At 35.5% G+C, this 21,650-nt stretch overlaps 1 protein-coding gene across 7 annotated transcripts; it reads left to right on the top strand.

Moving 5' to 3' along the window:
- Nucleotides 1-2,148: 2,148 nt before the first annotated feature.
- LOC149206129 (DNA-directed RNA polymerase V subunit 1-like) lies at nt 2,149-21,113 on the top strand. Of its 7 annotated transcripts, none has more exons than XM_089395324.1 (3): nt 2,265-3,233; nt 20,364-20,417; nt 20,811-21,113. In XM_089395324.1, the coding sequence occupies exons 1-3, from the start codon at nt 3,038-3,040 to the stop codon at nt 20,873-20,875; spliced, it is 315 nt and encodes a 104-aa protein (XP_089251450.1). In that variant the 5' UTR covers nt 2,265-3,037; the 3' UTR covers nt 20,876-21,113. The 7 variants fall into 7 exon arrangements, 2 of the variants coding, with proteins under 2 accessions (XP_089251450.1, XP_089251449.1); XM_089395323.1 differs by having other exon boundaries at nt 20,364-20,438; XR_016252529.1 differs by lacking the exons at nt 20,364-20,417; nt 20,811-21,113 and adding exons at nt 5,435-6,239; nt 17,044-17,820 and having other exon boundaries at nt 2,270-4,181.
- Nucleotides 21,114-21,650: the final 537 nt, after the last annotated feature.

Here is a 21,650-nt window from a genome sequence, read left to right as displayed (position 1 = left end):
TAGTTTTTTCTCCATGGAACACACTAACACATACAATTCATCAAATTAAAAAATATCTCTTATTAGGTAGTGTTCTTTTCCACCACAATGCATTCGAACAGTAACCTGATGTGCGAGTAAAGATTGACTATATGTATATAGTGATTAAGGAAACTCTATGAGTGGCCCATGTTTAGAACCCATCTATGCACCTTAGTAAGCACCTCAAAGTTATTAATGCATTGTATTTCATCTCTGATGTCATGTTTAGCTTGGGAAATTTCCTCTTGAACACTTCTAGGTGTAAACTCATGATAATTAGAAGTAGCAAAGATTTCAACTCATTCTTGGGTTTTGGGGCTTCAAATGTCCCTTTAATACAAATTTCCATGGTAGACCTATGCTCTTTGCCTCATCATGGTTTCCATAGGAGAAGGAAACTATAATAAATCATAAAGAAAGAGTTTCTAGGAGGTACAATTCCACAAATATACGCTAGTGGGAAGTGGAAGGTGAAAGTGGTGGGCGTTGATGAGGTTAGAGGGCGAGATTGTGTGCCTGGAAAGGGGAGAGGAATTCAAGTTAAGAAAATCTAATAAGGAAGTAATTAGCTAAAGGGCAAGAAAAAATGATGAAAATTCGATAGAAGTAGCTTCGATGGATTGGGGGAAGGCCTCAACATTGCAAGTTCAGTAAGAAATTATAACACCAAATTTGCTGAGGGGGATGAATCACTACAGGGTGAAAAACATAAAATGGTACAAAAATGACTAATATTCCTTCTAAATACCCATGATCGAACTCGAAACTCCCAAAATATTCCAGACAACCTAACACCAATGTACAATAAACAATTGCGTACAAAATATTAGCCCAATCCTCATGCATAGAGAGATGGCTCAGGGGCCATCATAATTGTTTACCTCCTAGAATGACTAATGTGAAAATTTAAAGTAGAATTACAAACCATGCTAGTCTTCTAAGTACAAGAGGAATTAAAAGACTAATGAACCAAGGGAAATATGACATTAGATAGACATGGGTGACATGACTAATGGGGTGGTAACATAGTTATGGCACATAGATAAACCAATGAAATTGCATGTGCATTTTAATTCATTGGGGGCAGTGATGGAATGTCTCCCTCCTCTTGTAGCGAGTGGGACTGTGGCCTCATTCCCCCCCTCTATCTCATGCTAGAAAACCCATCTAGCGATGCATTATATGATTATTGAAATCAATGCAATTACTTGGTTTTTCTTAGGCTTATTTGATACAATGCATATATTGAATGAGTGATAAAATGGATTGTATTTTCACTAAAATCAATGCATCTCATTCATTGGTTAAATGGTTTTCATAAAAACATTTATAATAAAAGACTAGTATCGCACAAACAAAGTGTTAGTCTTTACGTTCTAATAGAATATTTATTTTATAACATTATAATATGTATTTCTAAAATTGTTTTGCAATATATTAGTTTTGAAATCACTTAGTTTTCACTATATTACTTAGTGGTTTTCCCACTACTCTTTCTTAAATCAATGCATATAATCATTTTTCATTATACAATTACTTAAATTAATGCACCCAATCTAAGCTTTGGATTATTAATATGGTAATATAAATGAGAAAAAGAAAAATATTAACAAATCATAGATTCCAACTTCTTTCTCACCTCCCACATAACACTAAGCACACCAATTGTTTAAAAAATTCTACACTACCAAGGGGTAAGCGCAACCAATACAAATAATATTATTTACAAATACCAATGCAATCCAATTGTAAACCATAATGGTGATGATTACAACATCAACAACAAAATGTCTCTATGTAATCATCCATTTATAAATTGCAATAGAGAGCCTTGTTACATCATCCCTTAAGTTTTTTTTTTCAGAAATAAACGCTGAATTGTATTATAATGAGTGTGTATAATAGAGCATTCATACAAAATATGAGGAATATAATCCATAGGATGACTCTGAACAGAGCATATACCCTGGACACATTAGCATACCTCCCCAGCACCAGTTGGGACCAAAAAAACGGAGATAGTTGTGACATAAAACAGATACAAACATATGCCATGACAGATCTTGACGACATAAACAGATATAAACATATGCCAGGACAGATCTAAGGAGATAAGCAAAAGAAAGGCATAGAGGAAACCAAAAAAAAAGAGTCGGAATCCCGAAATACAAAAATCAGAAATACAAAAGTCCTCTATGATATAGGATTCCCGTAAGTTCATAAGTTCATTTCTAGGGAACACGAGCTCTAGTTTTTGGCGCTAATATGATTAAATTCAAAGTACATTTCAATAAAATGTTGAATCTGTGCGTTGCATTTTTTTTCCAATTAATCAGTCTAATGGATGACTATGGAGCTCCTACGTTCTTCCCTGAACTAGATTTTGAATCGAAACATTGGTCATTCGCTCTTGGGTTTGACCAGGATGAAGGAGAATATGAAAACCCAGCCATTTCTAACCAATAGCATGAAATGAAATGCCAGCCAGATATCATTGACATATCAGAATCGATCTGGGAACCTGGGGTTTCCTACGACAGGGATTGAGCCCAAGATCTCAACTTTTCCTAGATCAATACATGAAGATCTACAGTGCTGCAATGTAGATATGATTCCAAGATTAGATATACTAAGGTGACGCCCCCACAAATGATAATATGATCCCTACTGCTAAATCCCATTGTCAAACTTTAGGTCAAGGGGTCGTACTCGGAAAACCCCAGATCGATTTCGATGATGATTGAGGATTTTTCCACCGATGACGAGTTTTTCAGAGGTTAGTTGAAATTAACCCTCAAGCAAGAGAAATTTTATGTTTTAACCTCTACCTTGAACTCCAACACTCTCACAACTACTGAAACCCATATGGAGAATCCCAAAATCCTTGTATGGATAATCACTACGGAGGGCACAAAATGGGCAAGGATTTAACACAAAATTTTCATAATGTGGAGAGGCAAACATAGCACTGAGTGTTGATACATTGTTGGCTGCCAAGCTTGTATCCATCAAATATATGCTGGATGAAACCACGGTGAATCAGCTATCAATGTGGACTTCTGGAACCTTGCCTGAATCAGCAGTCACTAAAGTGCATGATGGAGGGACATCTTGGACAGCTAGCCAACTTCTTCAGATGGATTTACCTCCGGAATTGAAGTGTGAGGAGAATGGGCTTCTCACAAGAAATAGTGAAATACTATTATTCAATGGTAATAAAACATAATTGCTGCGTTTTTCGACTCAATTTTTTACTGAAATTGTTAAGTGGAAAGGTCCAGGAGCGACAGTGAAGTGCTTGAATTCAGTTGAAGGTTTTTGATTGAATTTTTATCCTTAGATGGTTTTAGTGGAGGTTTGGATGATTTGGTTCTTGCTCACTCTGTTTCTCGGAGAAATATATTTACGGAAGAACTAGGAAATGAACTTACTGAAATTTCTGGGCGGCTTATGAAGCATGTGAGGGGAGGAAGATATGATAATTCCATTATTTCCCAAGTGGAGAAGAATCTACTTCGAGTGCAGGAAAATGTAACCAAGCCTATTTCTTCTTTAGGTTCCTTTTTTCTTGATGGTTGGCAGTGGAAATGTAAGATCTGCTAAGAAAGTAGTTCAATAGCTTGGCTTCGTAGGGCTTCAAATATTTTAAGAGAGGAAAACTTTTCCTAGAGATTGGCTTAAAAATATTTCTTCACGTCTTCCATCGAATGGTTCTCCTCCTTTGGATCCACACAAGAAAGATGATTCGCCTGAACTTTGTGGACTTGTTAAATCGTCGTATGTTTTTGAATTAAATCCCTACGAGGAATTTATTCATTCTATCTATTGTAGAGGTGGTCTTTTCTGTTAGAAGATGGGAATAAAAGAACCAGGAACACCTTTAAGAAGGGAATGAATGGTCTTTCTACTTGATCTGATGATCTGCTATGGTGGGATAGTCATAGATGCTTATGGAAAATTTCTCTTTTAGTTTGAATATGGCAACAAAAACTCTTCAGTGGCATGTAATTCCTTAAACAAGAGGGAGTCTAGGAGTAGCTTGGATCATTCATCTCTAGCAGAATGCGTAGGGACTCTGGCTGCTACAGCAATTGCAAACTCAGCTTACAAAGCACTTGTTGATTCCTTTCAAAAAAAATTCCCATTGGGACATCCTTAAGGTAGTTGAGATCATCCTCCTTTTCTGTCATTAATGTTTTATTTTCAGTATGATTTCGTTTTGTAAGAAGTTGTTATATTATTCAACGATGCACCTCTAAGACACCATCGAGGCTTCTAAAAACATTTAAGTAATATGGGTTCCCTCTATGTAAATCAGATTATTCATTCCTCCATTTGCATTGCATTCTTTTCATGGTTGGCAAAAAGTACATGGACAGGGACAACTTTGTCGTAGAAACTTGAAAACGTCTTATGGATAGATATACATCTTGATATTTTTTACAATATTTTGTATTTTGAAACTCTACTACATCTTTATCAGATACCTCGAAATGCAAAAAGTAAAAAATTAGATTCAATTAGTAAGAGTTGTAATCTATCATCTCGATGTCTTGTCACTGGAGATGCATATAGAAGGACAAATGAAATTGGTATAACTATAGAGATAGCCAGGACAGTAACATTTGTGGACTGTGTAAATATTTACAATAGGGAAAAATTGCAGAAATTTGTAGACAAAGGACAATGTAGAACCTATGTTGCAAAGGAGGTAATTATTGACAATGAAGAAAGCTGAAATTGGTGAAGTGGTTAACCGTGGACTTCATGATGGGGATTTTGTTTTCATTAATCATCCTCCAAGTGTCCACAAATATTCATTACAGCCATTAAAATCATACGTACATCCGAGCTCTAGAGTGATTATTAACCCTTTCATATGTTGGCCACTAGGTGCAGATTTTGATGGGGATTGCGTTCATGTTTCTTTATCCCCAATCTTTAGAATGTCAAGTTGAGCTTTCTCAGATTCTAAGTGTGGCCCAAAAAATGTTTAGTTCATAATGTCGAGAGGCAAACATAGCAGTGAGTGTTGATACATTGTTGGCTGCCAAGCTTCTATCCATCAAATATATGCTGGATAAAACCACACTCAATCAACTATCAATGTGGACTTCTAGAACCTTGCCTGAACCAGCAGTCACTAAAGTGCATGATGGAGGGACATCTTGGATAAATATCCAACGTCTTCGGATGGATTTACCTCCGGAATTGAATTGTGAGGAGAATGGGCTTCTCACAAGCAATAGAGAAATACTATTATTCAATAGTAATAAAACGTAACTGCTGAGTTCTTTGACTCAATTTTTTAATGCAATTGTTAAGTGCAAAGGTCCAGGAGCGGCAGTGAAGTGCTTGAATTTAGTTGAAGGTTTTTTGATTGAATTTTTATCCTTAGATGGTTTTAGTGCAGGTTTGGATGATTTGGTTCTTGTTCACTCTATTTTCGGAGAAAGATATTTACAGAAGAGCTAGGAAATGAACTTACTGAAATTTCTAGGCGGCTTATGAGGCATGTGAGGGGAAGAAGATATGATAATTCCATTATTTCCCAAGTGGAGAAGAATCTACTTCAAGTGAAGGAAAATGTTACCAAGCCTATTTCTTCTTCAAGTTCCTTTCTTCAGATGGTTGGCAGTGGAAATGTAAGATCTGCTAAGAAAGTTGTTCAATAGCTTGGCTTCTTAGGGCTTCAAATATTTGAAGAGAGGAAAACTTTTCCTAGACATTGGCTTAAAAGGCTTTCTTCACGTCTTCCATTCAATGGTTCTTCTCCTTTGGATCCACACAAGAAATATGATTTGCCTGAAGTTTGTGGACTTGTTAAATCATCCTATGTTTTTGAATTAAATGCCTGCGAGGAATTTATTCATTCTATCTATTCTAGAGAAGGTATTTTCTGTCAGAAGATGGGAATAAAAGAACCACGAACACCTTTTAAGATGGGAATGTATGGTCTTTCTACTTGATCTGATGATCTGCTATGGTGGGACAGTCATAGATACTTATGGAATATTTCTCTTTCAGTTTGAATATGGGAACAAAAACTCTTCAGTAGCATGTAATTCCTAAAACAAGAGGGAGTCTAGGAGTAGCTTGGATCATTCATCTCCAGGAGAACATGTAGGGACTATGGCTTCTACAACAATTGCAAACTCGGCTTACAAAGCACTTGTTGATTCATTTCAAAAAAAATTTCCCCTTGGGACATCCTTAAGGTAGTTGAGATCATCCTCCTTTTCTGTCATTAATGTTTTATTTTCAGTATGATTTTGTTTTGTAAGAGGTTGTTATCTTCTTCAACGATGCATCTCTAAGATACCATTGAGGCTTCTCAAAACGTTTAAGTAATATGGGTTCCCTTCTATGTAAATCAGTTTATTCATTCCTATATTTGCATTGTATTCTTTTCATGGTTGTAAAAAAGTACATGGACAACGACAACTTTGTAGTAGAAACTTGAAAAAGTCTTTTGGATAGATATACATATTGATATTTTCTACAATATTTTGTATTTTGAAATTCTACTACATCTTTATCAGATACCTGGAAGAAAATTGCCAACAATCAACTTTCTTGGAAATGCAAAAAGTAAAAAATTAGATTCAAATATGTGGTTCGACAAAACGTGTAGTATTTTTGTTAGTAATAGTTGTAATCTAGCATCTCGATGTGTTGTCACTAGAGATGCATATAGAAGGATAAATGAAATTGGTATAACTGGAGAGATAGCCAGGACAGTAACATTTGTGGAGCGTGTAAATGTTTACAATAGGGAAAAATTGCAGAAAATTGTAGACAAAGGACAATGTAGAACCTATGTTGCAAAGGAGGTAATTATTGACAATGAAGAAAGTTGAAATTGGTGAAGTGGTTAACTGTGGACTTCATGATGGGGATTTTGTTTTCATTAATCATCCTCCAAGTGTCCACAAACATTCATTACAGCTATTAAAATCATACGTACATCCAATCTCTACAGTGATTATTAACCCTTTCATATTTTGTCCACTTGATGCATATTTTGATGGGGATTGTCTTCATGTTTTTTATCCGCAATCTTTAGAATCTCAATCTGATCTTTATGAGATTCTAAGTGTGGCCCAAAAAATGTTTAGTTCATAATTTGGAGATGCAAACATAGCACTGAGTGTTGATACATTGTTGGCTGCCAAGCTTCTATCCATCAAATATAAGCTGGATAAAACCATGCCGAATCAGCTATCAATGTGGACTTCTGGAGCCTTGCCTAAACCAGCAGTCACTAAAGTGCATGATGGAAGGACATCTTGGACAACTAGCCAACTTCTTCAGATGGCTTTACCTCCAGAATTGAACTATGAGGAGAATGGGCTTCTCAGAAGCAATAGTGAAATACTATTACTCAATGGTAATAAAACATAATTGCTGAGTTCTTTGACTCAATTTTTTAATGCAATTGTTAAGTGCAAAGGTCCAGGAATGGCAGTGAAGTGCTTGAATTCAGTTGAGGGTTTTTTGATTGAATTTTTATCCTTGGATGGTTTTAGTGCAGGTTTGGATGATTTTCTTCTTGCTCACTCTATTTCTTGGAGAAAGATATTTACAAAAGAGATGGGAAATGAACTTACTGAAATTTTTAGGTGGCTTATGAAGCATGTGAGGGGAGGAAGATATGATAATTCCATTATTTCCCAAGTGGAGAACAATCTAATTCGAGTGCAGGGAAATGTTACCAAGTCTATTTCTTCTTCAAGTTCCTTTTTTTCTAATGGTTGGCAGTGGAAATTTAAGATCTGATAAGAAAGTAGTTCAATAGCTTGGCTTCTAAGGGCTTCAAATATTTCAAGAGAGGAAAACATTTCTTAAAGATTGGCTTTAAAAGCTTTCTTCACGTCTTCCATTCAATGGTTCTCCTCCTTTGGATCCACAAATGAAAGATGATTTGCCTGGAATTTGTGGACTTGTTAAATCATCCTATGTTTTTGAATTAAATCCCTGCGAGGAATTTATTCATTCTATCTATTCTAGATAATGTCTTTTCAGTCAGAAGATGGGAATATAAGAACCAGGAACACCTTTTAAGATGGGAATGAATGGTCTTTCTACTTGATCTGATGATCTGCTATGGTGGGACAATCATAGATGCTTATGGAAAATTTCTCTTTCAGTTTGAATATGGGAACAAAAACTCTTCAGTAGCATGTAATTGCTCAAACAATAGGGTGTCTAGGAGTAGCTTGGATCATTCATCTCCAGGAGAACTTGTAGTGACTCTGGCTGCTACAGCAATTGCAAACTCGGCTTACAAAGCACTTTTTGATTCCTTTCAAAAAAAAATTACCCTTGGCCCACCACAATTACAGAGAATTGGATGGATGTAGGTTCAAAGAATAGAGCAAACTAACTTGTGTACCCTAGAGGCTTGGGATAGGCACCTTATAATTTTCAAGGATAGATAAGGGAGGGAGCTTCACTTAAGTCACCTCAAAAGAACTTGATGAAATTTTTCCCCAAGGAAGATAATAAATTAAAAGTACCAGCAAAAATATGGTGAATATTCAAAAACCTTTATCCATAAACTTGAACAGGATAAAGAAAGATAGATTACTCAATTTGTCATGCATCCATCAAAATTAACCAGTAATCATCCATGAAAAGAAATCTATCCATATCAACAAGGCTTTCCTCATCAAGATCTACCAATATCCATCAAAAAGAGAGAACTATCCACATTAACACAAACTCCTTAAGAAGCCACTCAACTCATCCATCCATATCCAAAATTAAAAAAAACAAGAGAAAGATTCAGAAATTTCATACTTACTAAGAAATTTCTCCTCCAATCCCACCATGAGAAAATGAGAAATGCACCACTATTTATAGTATATACAGGAGGTGCTCAGCTTCTTTTACAATTAAAATATTAATTTCTAAGCTAAATTCCCTATTCTAGTCTATGTAGGGGAAAAAAATCCCTCTTGTACAATTAAATAATATAGCAAAATACAAAATAGGGGCTTTTCAAGCCATATACACAACACTATGGGGAAAATCCCCAACAATGACATTAATTCCAATGAAGGGGAAAATTAGGGGTTCCAATGCAAAAGCATCCAGCCTCCAAAGGTCCTTCAACATAGCAACATCCATCCTCCAAAAACCCTTCAAGATTACTTCATAAGTCATGCAAAACCAAATCTAAAATGCCTTCCATGGGTGGCCATGTCGACCTCCAAACTCATGAGTCATCAGTGAGCCTGCATGTCATCCAGTGACACATCTACCAAAGCAGAACCCCATTCTTTCTTCTCATGTGGACATAAGGACTTTCAACACAACATGCAAGGGTTCCAAAGTCTTGCATCATCTCCCAACACAGTAATAACACTTCTGCAAAAGGATAACTTTTTCCCTTCAAATTGATCACAAGTGTAACAAAATTCTCAACTTATACAAGGGTCGGCTCAGCCTTTACACCACAGGTCGGCTCAACTATCCAAGCTCATATTTGAGGTCAGCCCCATCACAAATCTAGTTCACAGCTACGCACACATATACATAACCTTTGTTCATCTCCATTTGCTGAGGTGTTATATTTCAGAATTGGGTTGCACTTCTGTTCATTTTTAGCGCAGTTCTGGCTTGGTTCGGGAAATCAGAACAAGTCTGAAATAGTGCTACAACAGTCCTACCTTTTGATCTTTTACTGCATCTACCTCAAAAATGTGTGAGAAGGGGGCTCAATATTCTATGCAGGAGGGATGCCACGAGAAAAGAAACTGTAGGCAATCACATCACTACCTAATCTCATGACACTCTCATACATTGCTGCATGTAATCAGGATCCATTTCACCTCCATTATCTTGGAAAATAAGAGTTGGATTGTTGGGCCTAGGGTTTTGAATTTTGTCCACAATGACAAAAGTTGCACCACTTGAATCTCACCAACTGCATTATCAAGCAAATTCTGGCCATTATCTAGAATAGGAGAGGGCATCCAGAGAGCTAAGGCCACACACTACCCCTCCTTGTCCATGACTATTCTTATGAAAAATGCTTCAATGCTCCCCCTGCCAACAACTCTAATAGTGACCAAAGACTAAAACCAAAAATCTCAATTTCTTATAAGAACAAAACATCCCGCTCAATGCTTCAAATAGATTGCAAATGTGTGCACATCTTGTATTCGCTAAGTCATCCTAAACATTGCTAGGGGAGGAAATGGATGAAATGTGTATAGATTGCAAGCAAAGATCCATTGTTGTGAAAGTTCATGTAGTTGAAAACGTGTATACAAGACTTCATGTTCAAGTTCCATTGTGGGAGAAAGATCATTTGAGTTTGTCAACCTACTATGTTTATAGGGAAGAAGAGCAACTTTGTCATGTGGGTTGTGAGTTTGGTGTTGAACCAAAAGACCATACTTTATCTGGATTCCAGGTTTCAAGCATAGCAGCCCATTGACTTCCCCACAGGATTGGCTCTGATTCCTTTTCCTTCACCCAATCATGGTCCACCCATCGTCCCTATGATGACTATGCTAAGGCTGGAGCTGAATGGAGAAGTTGTCGGTTGTGAACCTCATGCATTGTTGGGAAACCTTCTGGCTTATTTGGCATGAAGGTTGCATCAATGAATAATCTTTGATCAAATGATTAGGCAAATAACAGGTAAACATGGATTCAAAAGATTAAGGTAAATCACATTTGAACACGTACTAACCCTGGTAGATGTAACTGAATTTCTGATGGTAAATTGTGTGAGAGATCTGTTGGAACACAAACAAAAGCACTAGGTCTCATAGACCAGCCCTGTCAATTATCCCCCACTAACAAACAACCTATGGATTTGATTTTATCTATATTTGCATCATTGCATGGCAATGTCCTCGCAAGTGTGAAATGTTGTGATGCATATTCTAGCGAAAATCTTTGCACTAGCATTGGACATAAGCAGCACCACCTGCAAAAATCCAAGTGCCATTAAGTACAATTCCATATGCTGGTTCTTCATAGCCAAATACAACACAGATATAGCCTTTTCCCAGCCCCATAACGATTCAAAATGCCACCCAAGTTGGTTTTTAGATAATCGGCAAAGTCAGGCATGTATTTATTAATTCATAGACACCCATAAGTTGTGGGACATCCTTAAGGTAGTTGACATCATCCTCCTTTTTTGTCATTAATGTTTTATTTTCAATATGATTTTGTTTTGTAATAGGTTATTATATTCTTCAACGATGCACCTCTAAAATAAAGTTGAGGCTTCTTAAAACATTTAAGTAATATGGGTTCCCTTCTATGCAAATCAGATTATTCATTCCTCTATTTGCATTGTATTCTTTTCATGGTTGGAAAAAAGTACATGGACAGGGTGGAAGTTTTATAATGTCAGCAAGCTACAATGTTTTGATTATTATCCTCGTAGCTCTAAAACAATTATAGGTGAGCCCCTTTGAGATGTTAAGTGTTTAATGTTTAGTGAGTTACTTTGACATTTTTAATTCCTTGATACACATTTTTTCTCCCATGAAGAAAACCTCGTGGGGAAACAACAATGTTTGCACACCTTTGTGGATGACATCCTTATTAAACATGAATGTGTAGACTAGTGCCTCTAATTTAAGGGGGGATTAGAACTGGACATCTAGTGGCATGGAACTCACTAAATGCCTACCAACAATGGTGACTATTAGTTGAGTTAACCCTTGGGTTCAGATGTATGGAACACTTAGCCCCACAATTGACCACATAAGCAAGAATGCAATAGTTGGTAGCAATAGTTTGGATGTTTAGTGCAATAATCTATTGATAGCCTCTATGGAAAACTAGGCTCTAGGTTGTTGCAATATTTGTTATGCACATCGAGATCTGGGTCACTTTTTTTGTTGGAAACCTCATCATTGATCCTTTCTCTACTAAATATATAGTTTTGCAGATCAGTTTCCTCCACGTATGGGGATCCTCTACAATTTGGAACAAATACCTATTGTTGGAAATCTGGAACATCTCCTTGGATTCCTTCAAAATTATTGCTAGAATATCCTCCATATATTTGTTCTTCAAGGACAGTAAGAATGATGCCACATACTTCATCTTTTTTCAAATGCCGCAATATGAATTTCTTCTTCTTTAGTGCTTTCCTTAGCCAAAATTTCATCACCTGCTACGTGGATCAACATCTGGAACATTTTCTTGAGGATATGGAAAAGGATCATTGACATCAACAAAATCAGGGGAACACTCTCCTTGTATTTCCTCATGATCATAACTATGATAAATGGGATTTCCTTCAAAATTCATGATATATGACCTCATAATTTGCTGTGGAAAATATTTAAATTCTTTTTTACCGAAGTATAGGTCATTTTCTTCACTGATGTCTTCATATATGTGGCTGTCATTTTTGTCTTGTTCAAATTCTGGGCACAAAATGTTTTTAGTAGCATGTTCTCTATATCTTCTCTATCCTTTTGGGGAACAATTTTATCATCAGGGTTTTGCAAATCAATTGAAATATCATGATAATTTTCTTCCATTTTTGGCACATCTCCTTGGCCTTCTTCATGAGGCTTGAGTTTTACACCATTATCATAAAGGATTCAAAAGGAACCCTTTCTACCCTGACTGGAATACGCTTCTTAATGATTCCTCCATCAACTTCATGTTCATCACATAGCACCATATGGTATTCTTCCTCTAAGAAAGCTTCATCATGATCTTCATGAATGCCTTTATCTCCTTCCAAAGGGTAATGAGACCTTCTTGCTGTAGGGTTTCCAACAAGTGCTGATATATAATATATTTATATTCAAATTCTGTAATCTTGGGCGTCCATGCTTGCGAAATCTCTGAACCTGAGCTTTGAGACAAGGTGTGATATTGGGCTACAAGAGTGCTTGATCCATCTACAATCCCCTTGTCCCAAGGAAAGGGTAATTAATGTCATCGTGACATATTTGTGTATTTTCTCAAATTTTTAAATATGCCTCATAAAGGCCAATACATGTGGGACGATAGCCAAAGAGGCACCATCAAATGTTGTAAGCTTCTCATATAATTCCGAAAAATTCTTATTGGGTATCATAGGATATTCTAAATATCCAATACAAGAAACAATATGTGTAAATCCCAAGGAGATGTCTTTCATCCATGGAAGTCTTCAACTATGAAAATTCAAATATGCAATTCCATGCCTTTTTCGCAATCGAGTTTCCAAGATGAGCTGTCAAATTCCTTGGATTGTTGTTGTCTAAAGTTGAAAAAACTCTAAGGGTTGTTGTTGTCTAAAGTTGAAAAAATTCCTTGGCTTCCCTTAAAATTCTCCCTAGAATATCATCCACACATTTGTTCTTTAAGGACAGTAAGAATGATTCCACATACTTCATCTCTTTCACATCTCGCAATATGAATTTCTTCTTCTTTAGTGCTTTCCTTTGCCAAAATTGCATCACCTGCTGCGTGGATCAACATCTGGAACATTTTCTTGAGGATATGGAAAAGGATCATTGCCATCAACAAAATCAGGGGAAAACTCTCCTTGTATTTCCTCATGATCATAACTGTCATAAAGGGGATTTCCTTAAAAATTCCAAATATATGACCTTATACTTCACTGTAGAAAATATTTAAATTCTTCTTTACCCAAGTATATGTCACTTTCTTCACTGATGGCTTCATATATGTGGCTGTCATTGCTGTCTTCTTCAAATTCTGGGCTCAAAGCATTTTTATTATCATTTTCTCTGTATCTTCTCTATCTTTTTGGGCAATAATTTTATCATCAGGGTTTTGCAGATCAATTGAAATATCATGATAATTTTCTTCCATTTTTGGTACATCTCCTTGGCCTTCTTCATGAGGCTTGAGTTTTGTAACATTATCATAATGGATTCAAAAGGAACCCTTTCTACCATGACTGGAATACCCTTCTTAAGGATTCCTCCATCAACTTTACGTTCATCACATAACACAATCGGGTCCTCTTCCTCTAAGAATGCTTCATAATGATGTTCATGAATGCCCTTATCTCCTTCAAAATGGAAATGCAACCATCTTGCTGTAGGGTTGCCAACAAGTGCTGATATATATCTTCAAATTTCTGCAATCTTAGGTGTCCATGCTTGAGAAAGCTTTGAACCTGAGATTTTAGACAAGGTATGCTCTTTGGGTTGCAAGAGTGTTTGAGCCAGCTACAATTCCCTTGTCCCAAGGAAAGGGTAAATAATGTCATCATGACATCTTTGTGTCTTTTCTCAAATTTTGAAATATGCCTAATAAAGGCCAATACATGTGGGATGATATCCAAAGAGGCACCATCAAATATTGCAAGCTTCTCATATAATTCCGAAGAAGTCTTATTGGGTATCCTGGGATATTTTCAATATCCAATACAGGAAACAATATGTGTAAATCCATGGAGCCATCTTTCATCCATGGAAGTCTTCAACTATGAAAATTCAAATTTGCAATTCCATTCATTTTTCACAATCGAGTTTCCAAGATGAGCTATCCAATTCCTTGCACGTTGGTTGTCTAAAGTTGAAAAAACTATAAGGGCTATTATTGTCTAAAGTTGAAAAAACCCCTTGGCTTCCTTCAAAATTATCCTTAGAATATCCTCCATACATTTGTTCTTCAAGGATAGCAAGAACGATGCCACATACTTCATCTTTTTCACATGCTCCAATATGAATTTCTTCTTCTTTAGTGCTTTTATTTGCCAAAATTGCATCACCTGCTGCGTGGATCAACATCTAGAACATTTTCTTGAGGATATGGAAAAGGATCATTACCATCAACAAATTTAGGGGAACACTCTCCTTGTATTTCCTCATGATCATATCTATCATAAAGGGGATTTCCTTCAAAATTCATGATATATGACCTCATACTTCGTTGTAGAAAATATTTAAATTCTTTTTTACCCATGTATAGGTCAGTTTCTTCATTGATGGCTTCATATATGTGGTTGCCATTGCTGTCTTCTTCAAATTTTGGGCACAATGTTTTTTTAGTAGCATGTTATCTGTATCTTCTCTATATTTTTGGGGAACAATTTTATCATCAGGGTTTTGCAGATCAATTGAAATATCATGATAATTTTATTCCATTTTTGGCACATCTCCTTGGCCTTCTTCATGAGGCTTGAGTTTTACACCATTATCATAAAGGATTAAAAAGGAACCCTTTCTTCCATTATTGGAATACCCTTCTTAATCATTCCTCCATCAACTTCGTGTTCATCACATAGCACCATAGGGTCTTCTTCCTCTAAGAAATATTCATCATGATCTTCATGAATTCCTTTATCTCCTTCAAAAGGGAAATGAGAACTTCTTGCTGTAGGGTTTCCAACAAGTGCTGATATATATCTTCAAATTTATGCAATGTTGGGCATCCATGCTTGAGAAAGCTTTGAACCCGAGCTTTGAGACAAGGTATGCTCTTTGGGCTGCAAGAGTGCTTGAGCTAGTTGCAATCCCCTTGTCCCAAGGAAATGGTAAATAATGTCATCATGACATCTTTGTGTCTTTTCTCAAATTTTGAAATATGCCTCATAAAGGCCAATACATGTGGGATGATCGCCAAAGAGGCACCATCAAATGTTGCAAGCTTCTCATATAATTCCGAGGAAGGCTTATTGGGTATCCTGGGATATTATCAATATCCAATACGGGAAACAATATGTGTAAATCCCAAGGAGCCATCTTTCATCCATATAAGTATTCACCTATGAAAATTCAAATTTGCAATTCCATACCTTTTTCACTGTCGAGTTTCCAAGATGAGTTGTCAAATTTCTAGGACTGTTCTTTTCTAATGTTGAAAAAACTCTAAGGACCGTTGTTGTCTAAAGTTGAAAAAACTCCTTGGCTTCCTTCAAAATTCTCCCTAGAATATCTTCTATACATTTGTTCTTCGAGGACAACAAGAATAATTCCACATACTTCATATTTTTCACATGTCGCAATATGAATTTCTGCTTCTTTAGTGCTTTCCTTTGCCAAAATTGCATCACTTGCTGTGTGGATCAACATCTAGAACATTTTCTTGAGGATATGGAAAATGATCATTGCCATCAACAAAATGAGGGGAACACTCTCCTTGTATTTCCTCTTGATCATAACTGTCATAAAGGGGATTTCCTTCAAAATTCATGATATATGACCTCGTACTTTGCTGTAGAAAATATTTAAATTGGTTTTTATCCAATTATAGGTCAGTTTCTTCACTGGTGGCTTCATATATGTGGCTGTCATTGCCGTCTTCTTTAAATTATGGGCACAAAGCTTTTTTAGTAGTATGTTCTTTGTATCTTCTCTATCTTTTTGGGAAACAATTTTATCATAAGGGTTCTGCAGATCAATTGAAATATCATGATAATTTTCTTCCATTTTTGGCACATCTCCTTGGCTTTCTTAGTGCTAGACCGCTATTATCTCTATTGTTATTGTCAAATTCAGAATATTTTATATTATTTTTAGTTTGCCATGTGGTGAGTTGACTGTTAGTCTTTGAGTTGTTGAGACATTGCAAGGTCTAACTTGTGTGCCATCAATTTATCTATTCATGGATGATGATGGAGGTGACAGAATGTCGAGTCGTTGGATGATAACTTCTGTTACTATAAAAAGGAATTTAATTATTTATATAATAATGCTACATCTGAGGCTTACAATAAGAGTGGATTTAAGACGCTGCTGCCACACAAGGACCTTACCAAATGACTTCTGATAGGTTCAGGAGTATGGTGTATTGAGGTGGTATCAATCATTGGCCACCATTGTAGTCTCTGTGGTCTTATCATCTCTTTTTGTGATCCAATTGGTATTCCTATCATCTTTTAAGAAATAGTGCTCCTTGTTCTCTAGAAATTGTGCTCCCTTGTGTCACACATTCAGTAAACTTTCTATGATTTTGCCTTGATGTAGTGGCTAAAAGTTCTTTTATTCATACAAAAAATCATGATAGTTACACATTTGTAACAGGTTTATTGATTTCTTACAGTCTGTCTTCTTTTCTTTTGTCTGGTAGCGCATGGCAGTTGTGGAACTTGAATCATTAAGGCAGATGTTGAAGGGCCACAAAAGCATGCTTGGAGGGATGAGTATCCTGTAAGCATAAACTTATGAAATTATTGGTTTGTGGAACTCCACAAAGATATGTATTTGAAGATGAATTCCTTGCAAACAAGTGCCTTCACTATTTCCATAGAAGGAATGTGAACTACTAAATAGTCCTCCTACAATCCAAATGCAGCAGGATTTATTCCCTCAACACTTAGAGATGCACCTAGAAGTGCAAACAACACAGATGTATTAAAGTTGGAAGTTGTCTTAAATAGAACCAAGTCAACAACCTTTAGTACCTTTGGTGATGAGAAAAGGAAATACTGGCATTTGAGGCTTCCTGAGACATTACACCAGATTTTGGACAAGATGCTTTGTAAGAGTCTGAGGGTTTTTTATCAGGATGTTTGACTGGCCATGATTATCCACGTGCTTCCAAATCTGAGGGTGTAATGGAAAGCGTGCAACTAGCTTTTGACAAGATGTGTCAAAGCGTTGATGTCAGTTTTCCCAATAGCAAGTCTAAATTTGCATTTCCTTAGCATGTGGAAGGAAGACCCAATAGTGGAATGGAACCTCTATCTGCTTCTAGTGGATGGGAGCAACATATTATGGGTCATGATCAATAGTTGGTGAAAAACAGAGATGGATATTTCAGTGTTGATGAGTGTGATGTTGGGTTTTTGAATGAATTGGTAGGAGAATAAACACTTTGAGACAATAGGGATATCAATCCCATGGAGCTTCTTGCTACAAAATTTCAGCCGTGTGAATTGACTGAGCTAAAGGTTGGCACACATGTCTTTGTTGTTTATGGTCAGAAACTTTATATTTGTTGAAATTCAATACTCCATTTTGAGTTGATTTCCACTTTTTCACTTGTGCATCAAGAATAAATATGGAACATAAGTTAGGGGAGTTTTAATATCTACCTAATAAAAATATTGTTCCCTAACTATTAATACAGGTAAAGATCAAACAATTTGGCTGTAATTTTATGGTAATTGGTGTAATTTTTTTCTTTTCAAGGTGATAACTTCTTTAAAAGTGCAAGTTATACAATAGAAGTTGTTTGTGATGGACCCTTTTCTGAAGCATCAGATAAAATCTGTGAGGAGGCCAAAATTTTTACTAAACGTATTGAGCTTTCCAAGTATGAAGTTGAATATACGGAGGTGAATATTTACATTTAGATGTGAGGGGGAAAGTTTGTTTCATAAGTAGTCATTGCACCTAAGGAATATTTACTAAGTAAATTCGCTGCATGGTTTACTTCTGACAGGTTTTTCCTCAGTTTATAGAAATAGCTGCTAGATATTATGAAGAAAAACAAGTTGTGAGTTCATCTGCAGAGCTTTCAGATTCAAGTGATTCTTGTCACATACTAGTTTCTCATGTTAATACGAATTGTGGTGCAGATGTTGATTATTGTATTCATGGAACTGTTATTTGATTATCATAAAAATTTTCTGTTTATTTTGATAATTATTATATATGAGTTTCGCTTATGGGTGCATCCTTAATGAGTCCTATGACTTATATTCTTGCTTGGCATCGATCAGGGCTTAAAATAGATTGAAGTCAACTGAACAAGGCCTTTGGACTGTCCATTTTATAAGAGTCCAATAATATATTGACATATGCTTCTGGTTTCCTGACCACCATGCCTTTGCCAAAAATACGGTTTTAGGATGTGGTTTCTCTAAAGCTTGAGCTTGCTGACTTTTGGAATATTGTGCATAAACAAGCAAGTTGTCCATACTCAAAATAGTTTCTAGACCCCATACACTTGAAAGGAATGTTCTTACTGTCTAGATATTGTACCCATGAATAGTCTAGAATTTGTAGTCTGGTCATTGTTTATGTTTGTGATTTTTATTGCCTCTTCCTAGGCCATCAGAAAGGTTCACATGGTATTCTTTACTTGTTCAATATTTAAGCTCACCAAAATTGGGAATGCAAAGCTTGAAGTACACATTCCAGATCTGAAGGAGAGCCTTTGAGAGGGTTGAACCAGACAGTCTAGTGGTTCATAAACAGTTTGGCTATTTCCATATTCAAAGACCGCCTTTAAAGACCCCACCTCTCTCTTGGGTCCAAAAAACACCAAGAAGCAACTATGTGGCAATTGTTTGATAACCCACCATTATGAACTTTCATGTTTTTCTTTATCCATTTCACTATTGTTTCTGTTGAAGGCCATATATCCATGAAACGACATATTAAATCCTATTTGTGCAGTTCTTAACATGTTCTAACAACATATGATGATTGGAATTTGAGAATGAGATTCACTATTTCTGAAATCTGAAGACTCCATTTTCTTTAGACAGGGGAAGTTTTGGCCCTCATTTTAAATAGCCGAGATAGAATCCCAATAGAAAATGTTGAGGGTTAAACTTCATCTTCCTTTCCTCTCATGCTTTATGGATTTTGGTGCCTCTAATGCCCATCAAAATAAAGAGAAAGTCAATGCCCCTATGAGAAGAGACCTTTTGGCGAAATTGTCTGGGATCATGGAGAAAAATTAGGTTGCAAGACATGTTCCACCATAGAGGATGCCCACTAAATACCAGCACATGTGCACAAAGCTTATGTTAAGTAAAATGAAAATGAAATAGCTAGATCCATGGTTTTTCAGGCCCCAAAACCTACCTGCCTCAAGCATGGAGATTAATCATGAAAAATATGCCTTCTAGATTATGAATTTCTTGAGGTCCCTCCCTTTCATGTAGAGGATAATTTTCCTTTTCCCCAGAAGGACTTGGACTCGGGTTTCAAATACTTTGGTTTCTTTCTATTGTTACAAGTTTGCACATTTGGTATCTTAAATTGTGTTGCCTTTAACTTTCAAAAAAAGGTTTGGAAATTCCCTTTGGCCTTGACTTCGTAGATTTTGCATGTAGCATTTGAAGATTGTATGGTTTTGTTGTTGTTTTTGGTTGAAGCATATTTTTGTTAATCCTGATTTTATGTTGTACCTGGTTAAAATATAGAATGGACAATCTCTAAGACAAAATTACGAAGGATCTGTAAAATAAGCTAAAAACATAAATAAAAATGAAGTAGAAATGTGTTTTTATGTATTCAACAGTGTCAACAGTTAGATAAAAATAATATGCATTTGTTGTACATAAGGCAATTGTACTGCGTAGCTTTTAAAAGTAAACTGAGTTTCTAGCTACAAGTTGTAAGATGCATGCTTATATCAGACGTGTATGTGCATTTCAAAATCTTTGGTTTAGTTATTTGTGTCTAATTATTGCTTCAAATGTGACCATGCAGTGGGATTTGACCTTTTTATTTCTCATGGCAAGAATTCTACACAATACTTTTATGGTGCGGAGCTTGGCATTTTTGGTGATAAGCTGTCTAATCTTTTTTGTTTTGGTCATGTCAAAAAGGAACTTATTTAATTGTTTTAAATACTTTGATTGAACATTTCACTGAAATATCAATATTTTTATAAAATGTTGTTATGAAGTGTATGAAGTCCTACTTCAAGCATGAGTTTGTAGATCCCAACGTTTTTTAATTTTTATTGTGGAGAACCATTAGAAAGTGTTTAAGTGGGGCCATTGTATTTAGTGCTTTTGTGAACTTTTCCATGTGCTGTAAAGGAAGTTCTAATCTCATTATATTGCAAATATTGATAAGAGTTTTAATAAATATTTTAATTAAAAAAGATGAGGTCATATTATTAATATTTAAATGAATAGCTATTGGTTGCAGATCAAAGACCTTGGATTCAACTTCCAGCCCTGGACTATCCAAAGAATGGAGCTTCTAGTCTTTAGCATGACTCTCGATTAGTGGATGCTATTAGTTACACAATTTTTAGAGGCAAACTATTGAATGATTTGAAAGGTGGAAAGACATGTACAATGTATTGAAAACATAGTTGGAATGCTTTGAAGTGATTAAACAATATTTCATATGTAAATTGTAGCCCAATGAATATTTAGTTGGAAACTCATATTGTAATACTTGGTTTTTCATATAATAAAAATTTTGGTTCAAAATATTTATGATTTTCTTTGATATTTTTTGTGTGTTGTTATCAACTTATGAGACTGCATGATTCACGTGTTTTCATATTAGATGAGCATGAATATTGTATGGTATTTGTTTAATATAGTTGCAAAATCATACTAATTCATTTGCGTTGATTAAAAATGAACACAAATAAAATGAATATAAAACTACTAAATTAGTAGTTTTATAGTAATTAATAATGAACACAAATAAAATGAATATACAACTACTAAATTAGTTGTTTATAATGATTATTAATAAAAGTAAATGAAATGAATATAAACTACTAAATCAGTGATTTACATAATGAATGTGAAACTATCAAAACAAGATAAATGACTACTGCAAATGATAAATTTGTGATTACAAACGACCACTAAATTTTTCATATATGCGACTATTAGTAGCTAATTTACAATATCTTATAACAGGATCAAAATTTAGTCATATTTCTTTGGTTATTAATTGGTTTCAAATGATGATTAAAATTTGCATATATATCACTGTTAGTAGCTAATTTACAGTATTTTATAACAC

The sequence above is a fragment of the Pinus tabuliformis genome, chromosome 1_2 (assembly GCF_031772625.1).
Source record: "Pinus tabuliformis cultivar Carrire ecotype Pingquan chromosome 1_2, CPIR1, whole genome shotgun sequence".
Lineage (NCBI taxonomy): Eukaryota > Viridiplantae > Streptophyta > Pinopsida > Pinales > Pinaceae > Pinus > Pinus tabuliformis.
The sequence above is the reverse complement of the archived record's forward strand: the minus strand, read 5'-3'. Positions and strand labels throughout refer to the sequence as shown.

Coding starts and splice junctions, on each gene's coding strand:
- LOC149206129 (XM_089395323.1), top strand. CDS start 3,038: ATGCTGGATGAAACCACGGTGAATCAGCTATCAATGTGGACTTCTGGA. Junction 3,234..20,363: donor TGAAATACTATTATTCAATG/GTAATAAAACAT, acceptor GTGACCATGCAG/TGGGATTTGACCTTTTTATT. Junction 20,439..20,810: donor TGCGGAGCTTGGCATTTTTG/GTGATAAGCTGT, acceptor TATTGGTTGCAG/ATCAAAGACCTTGGATTCAA.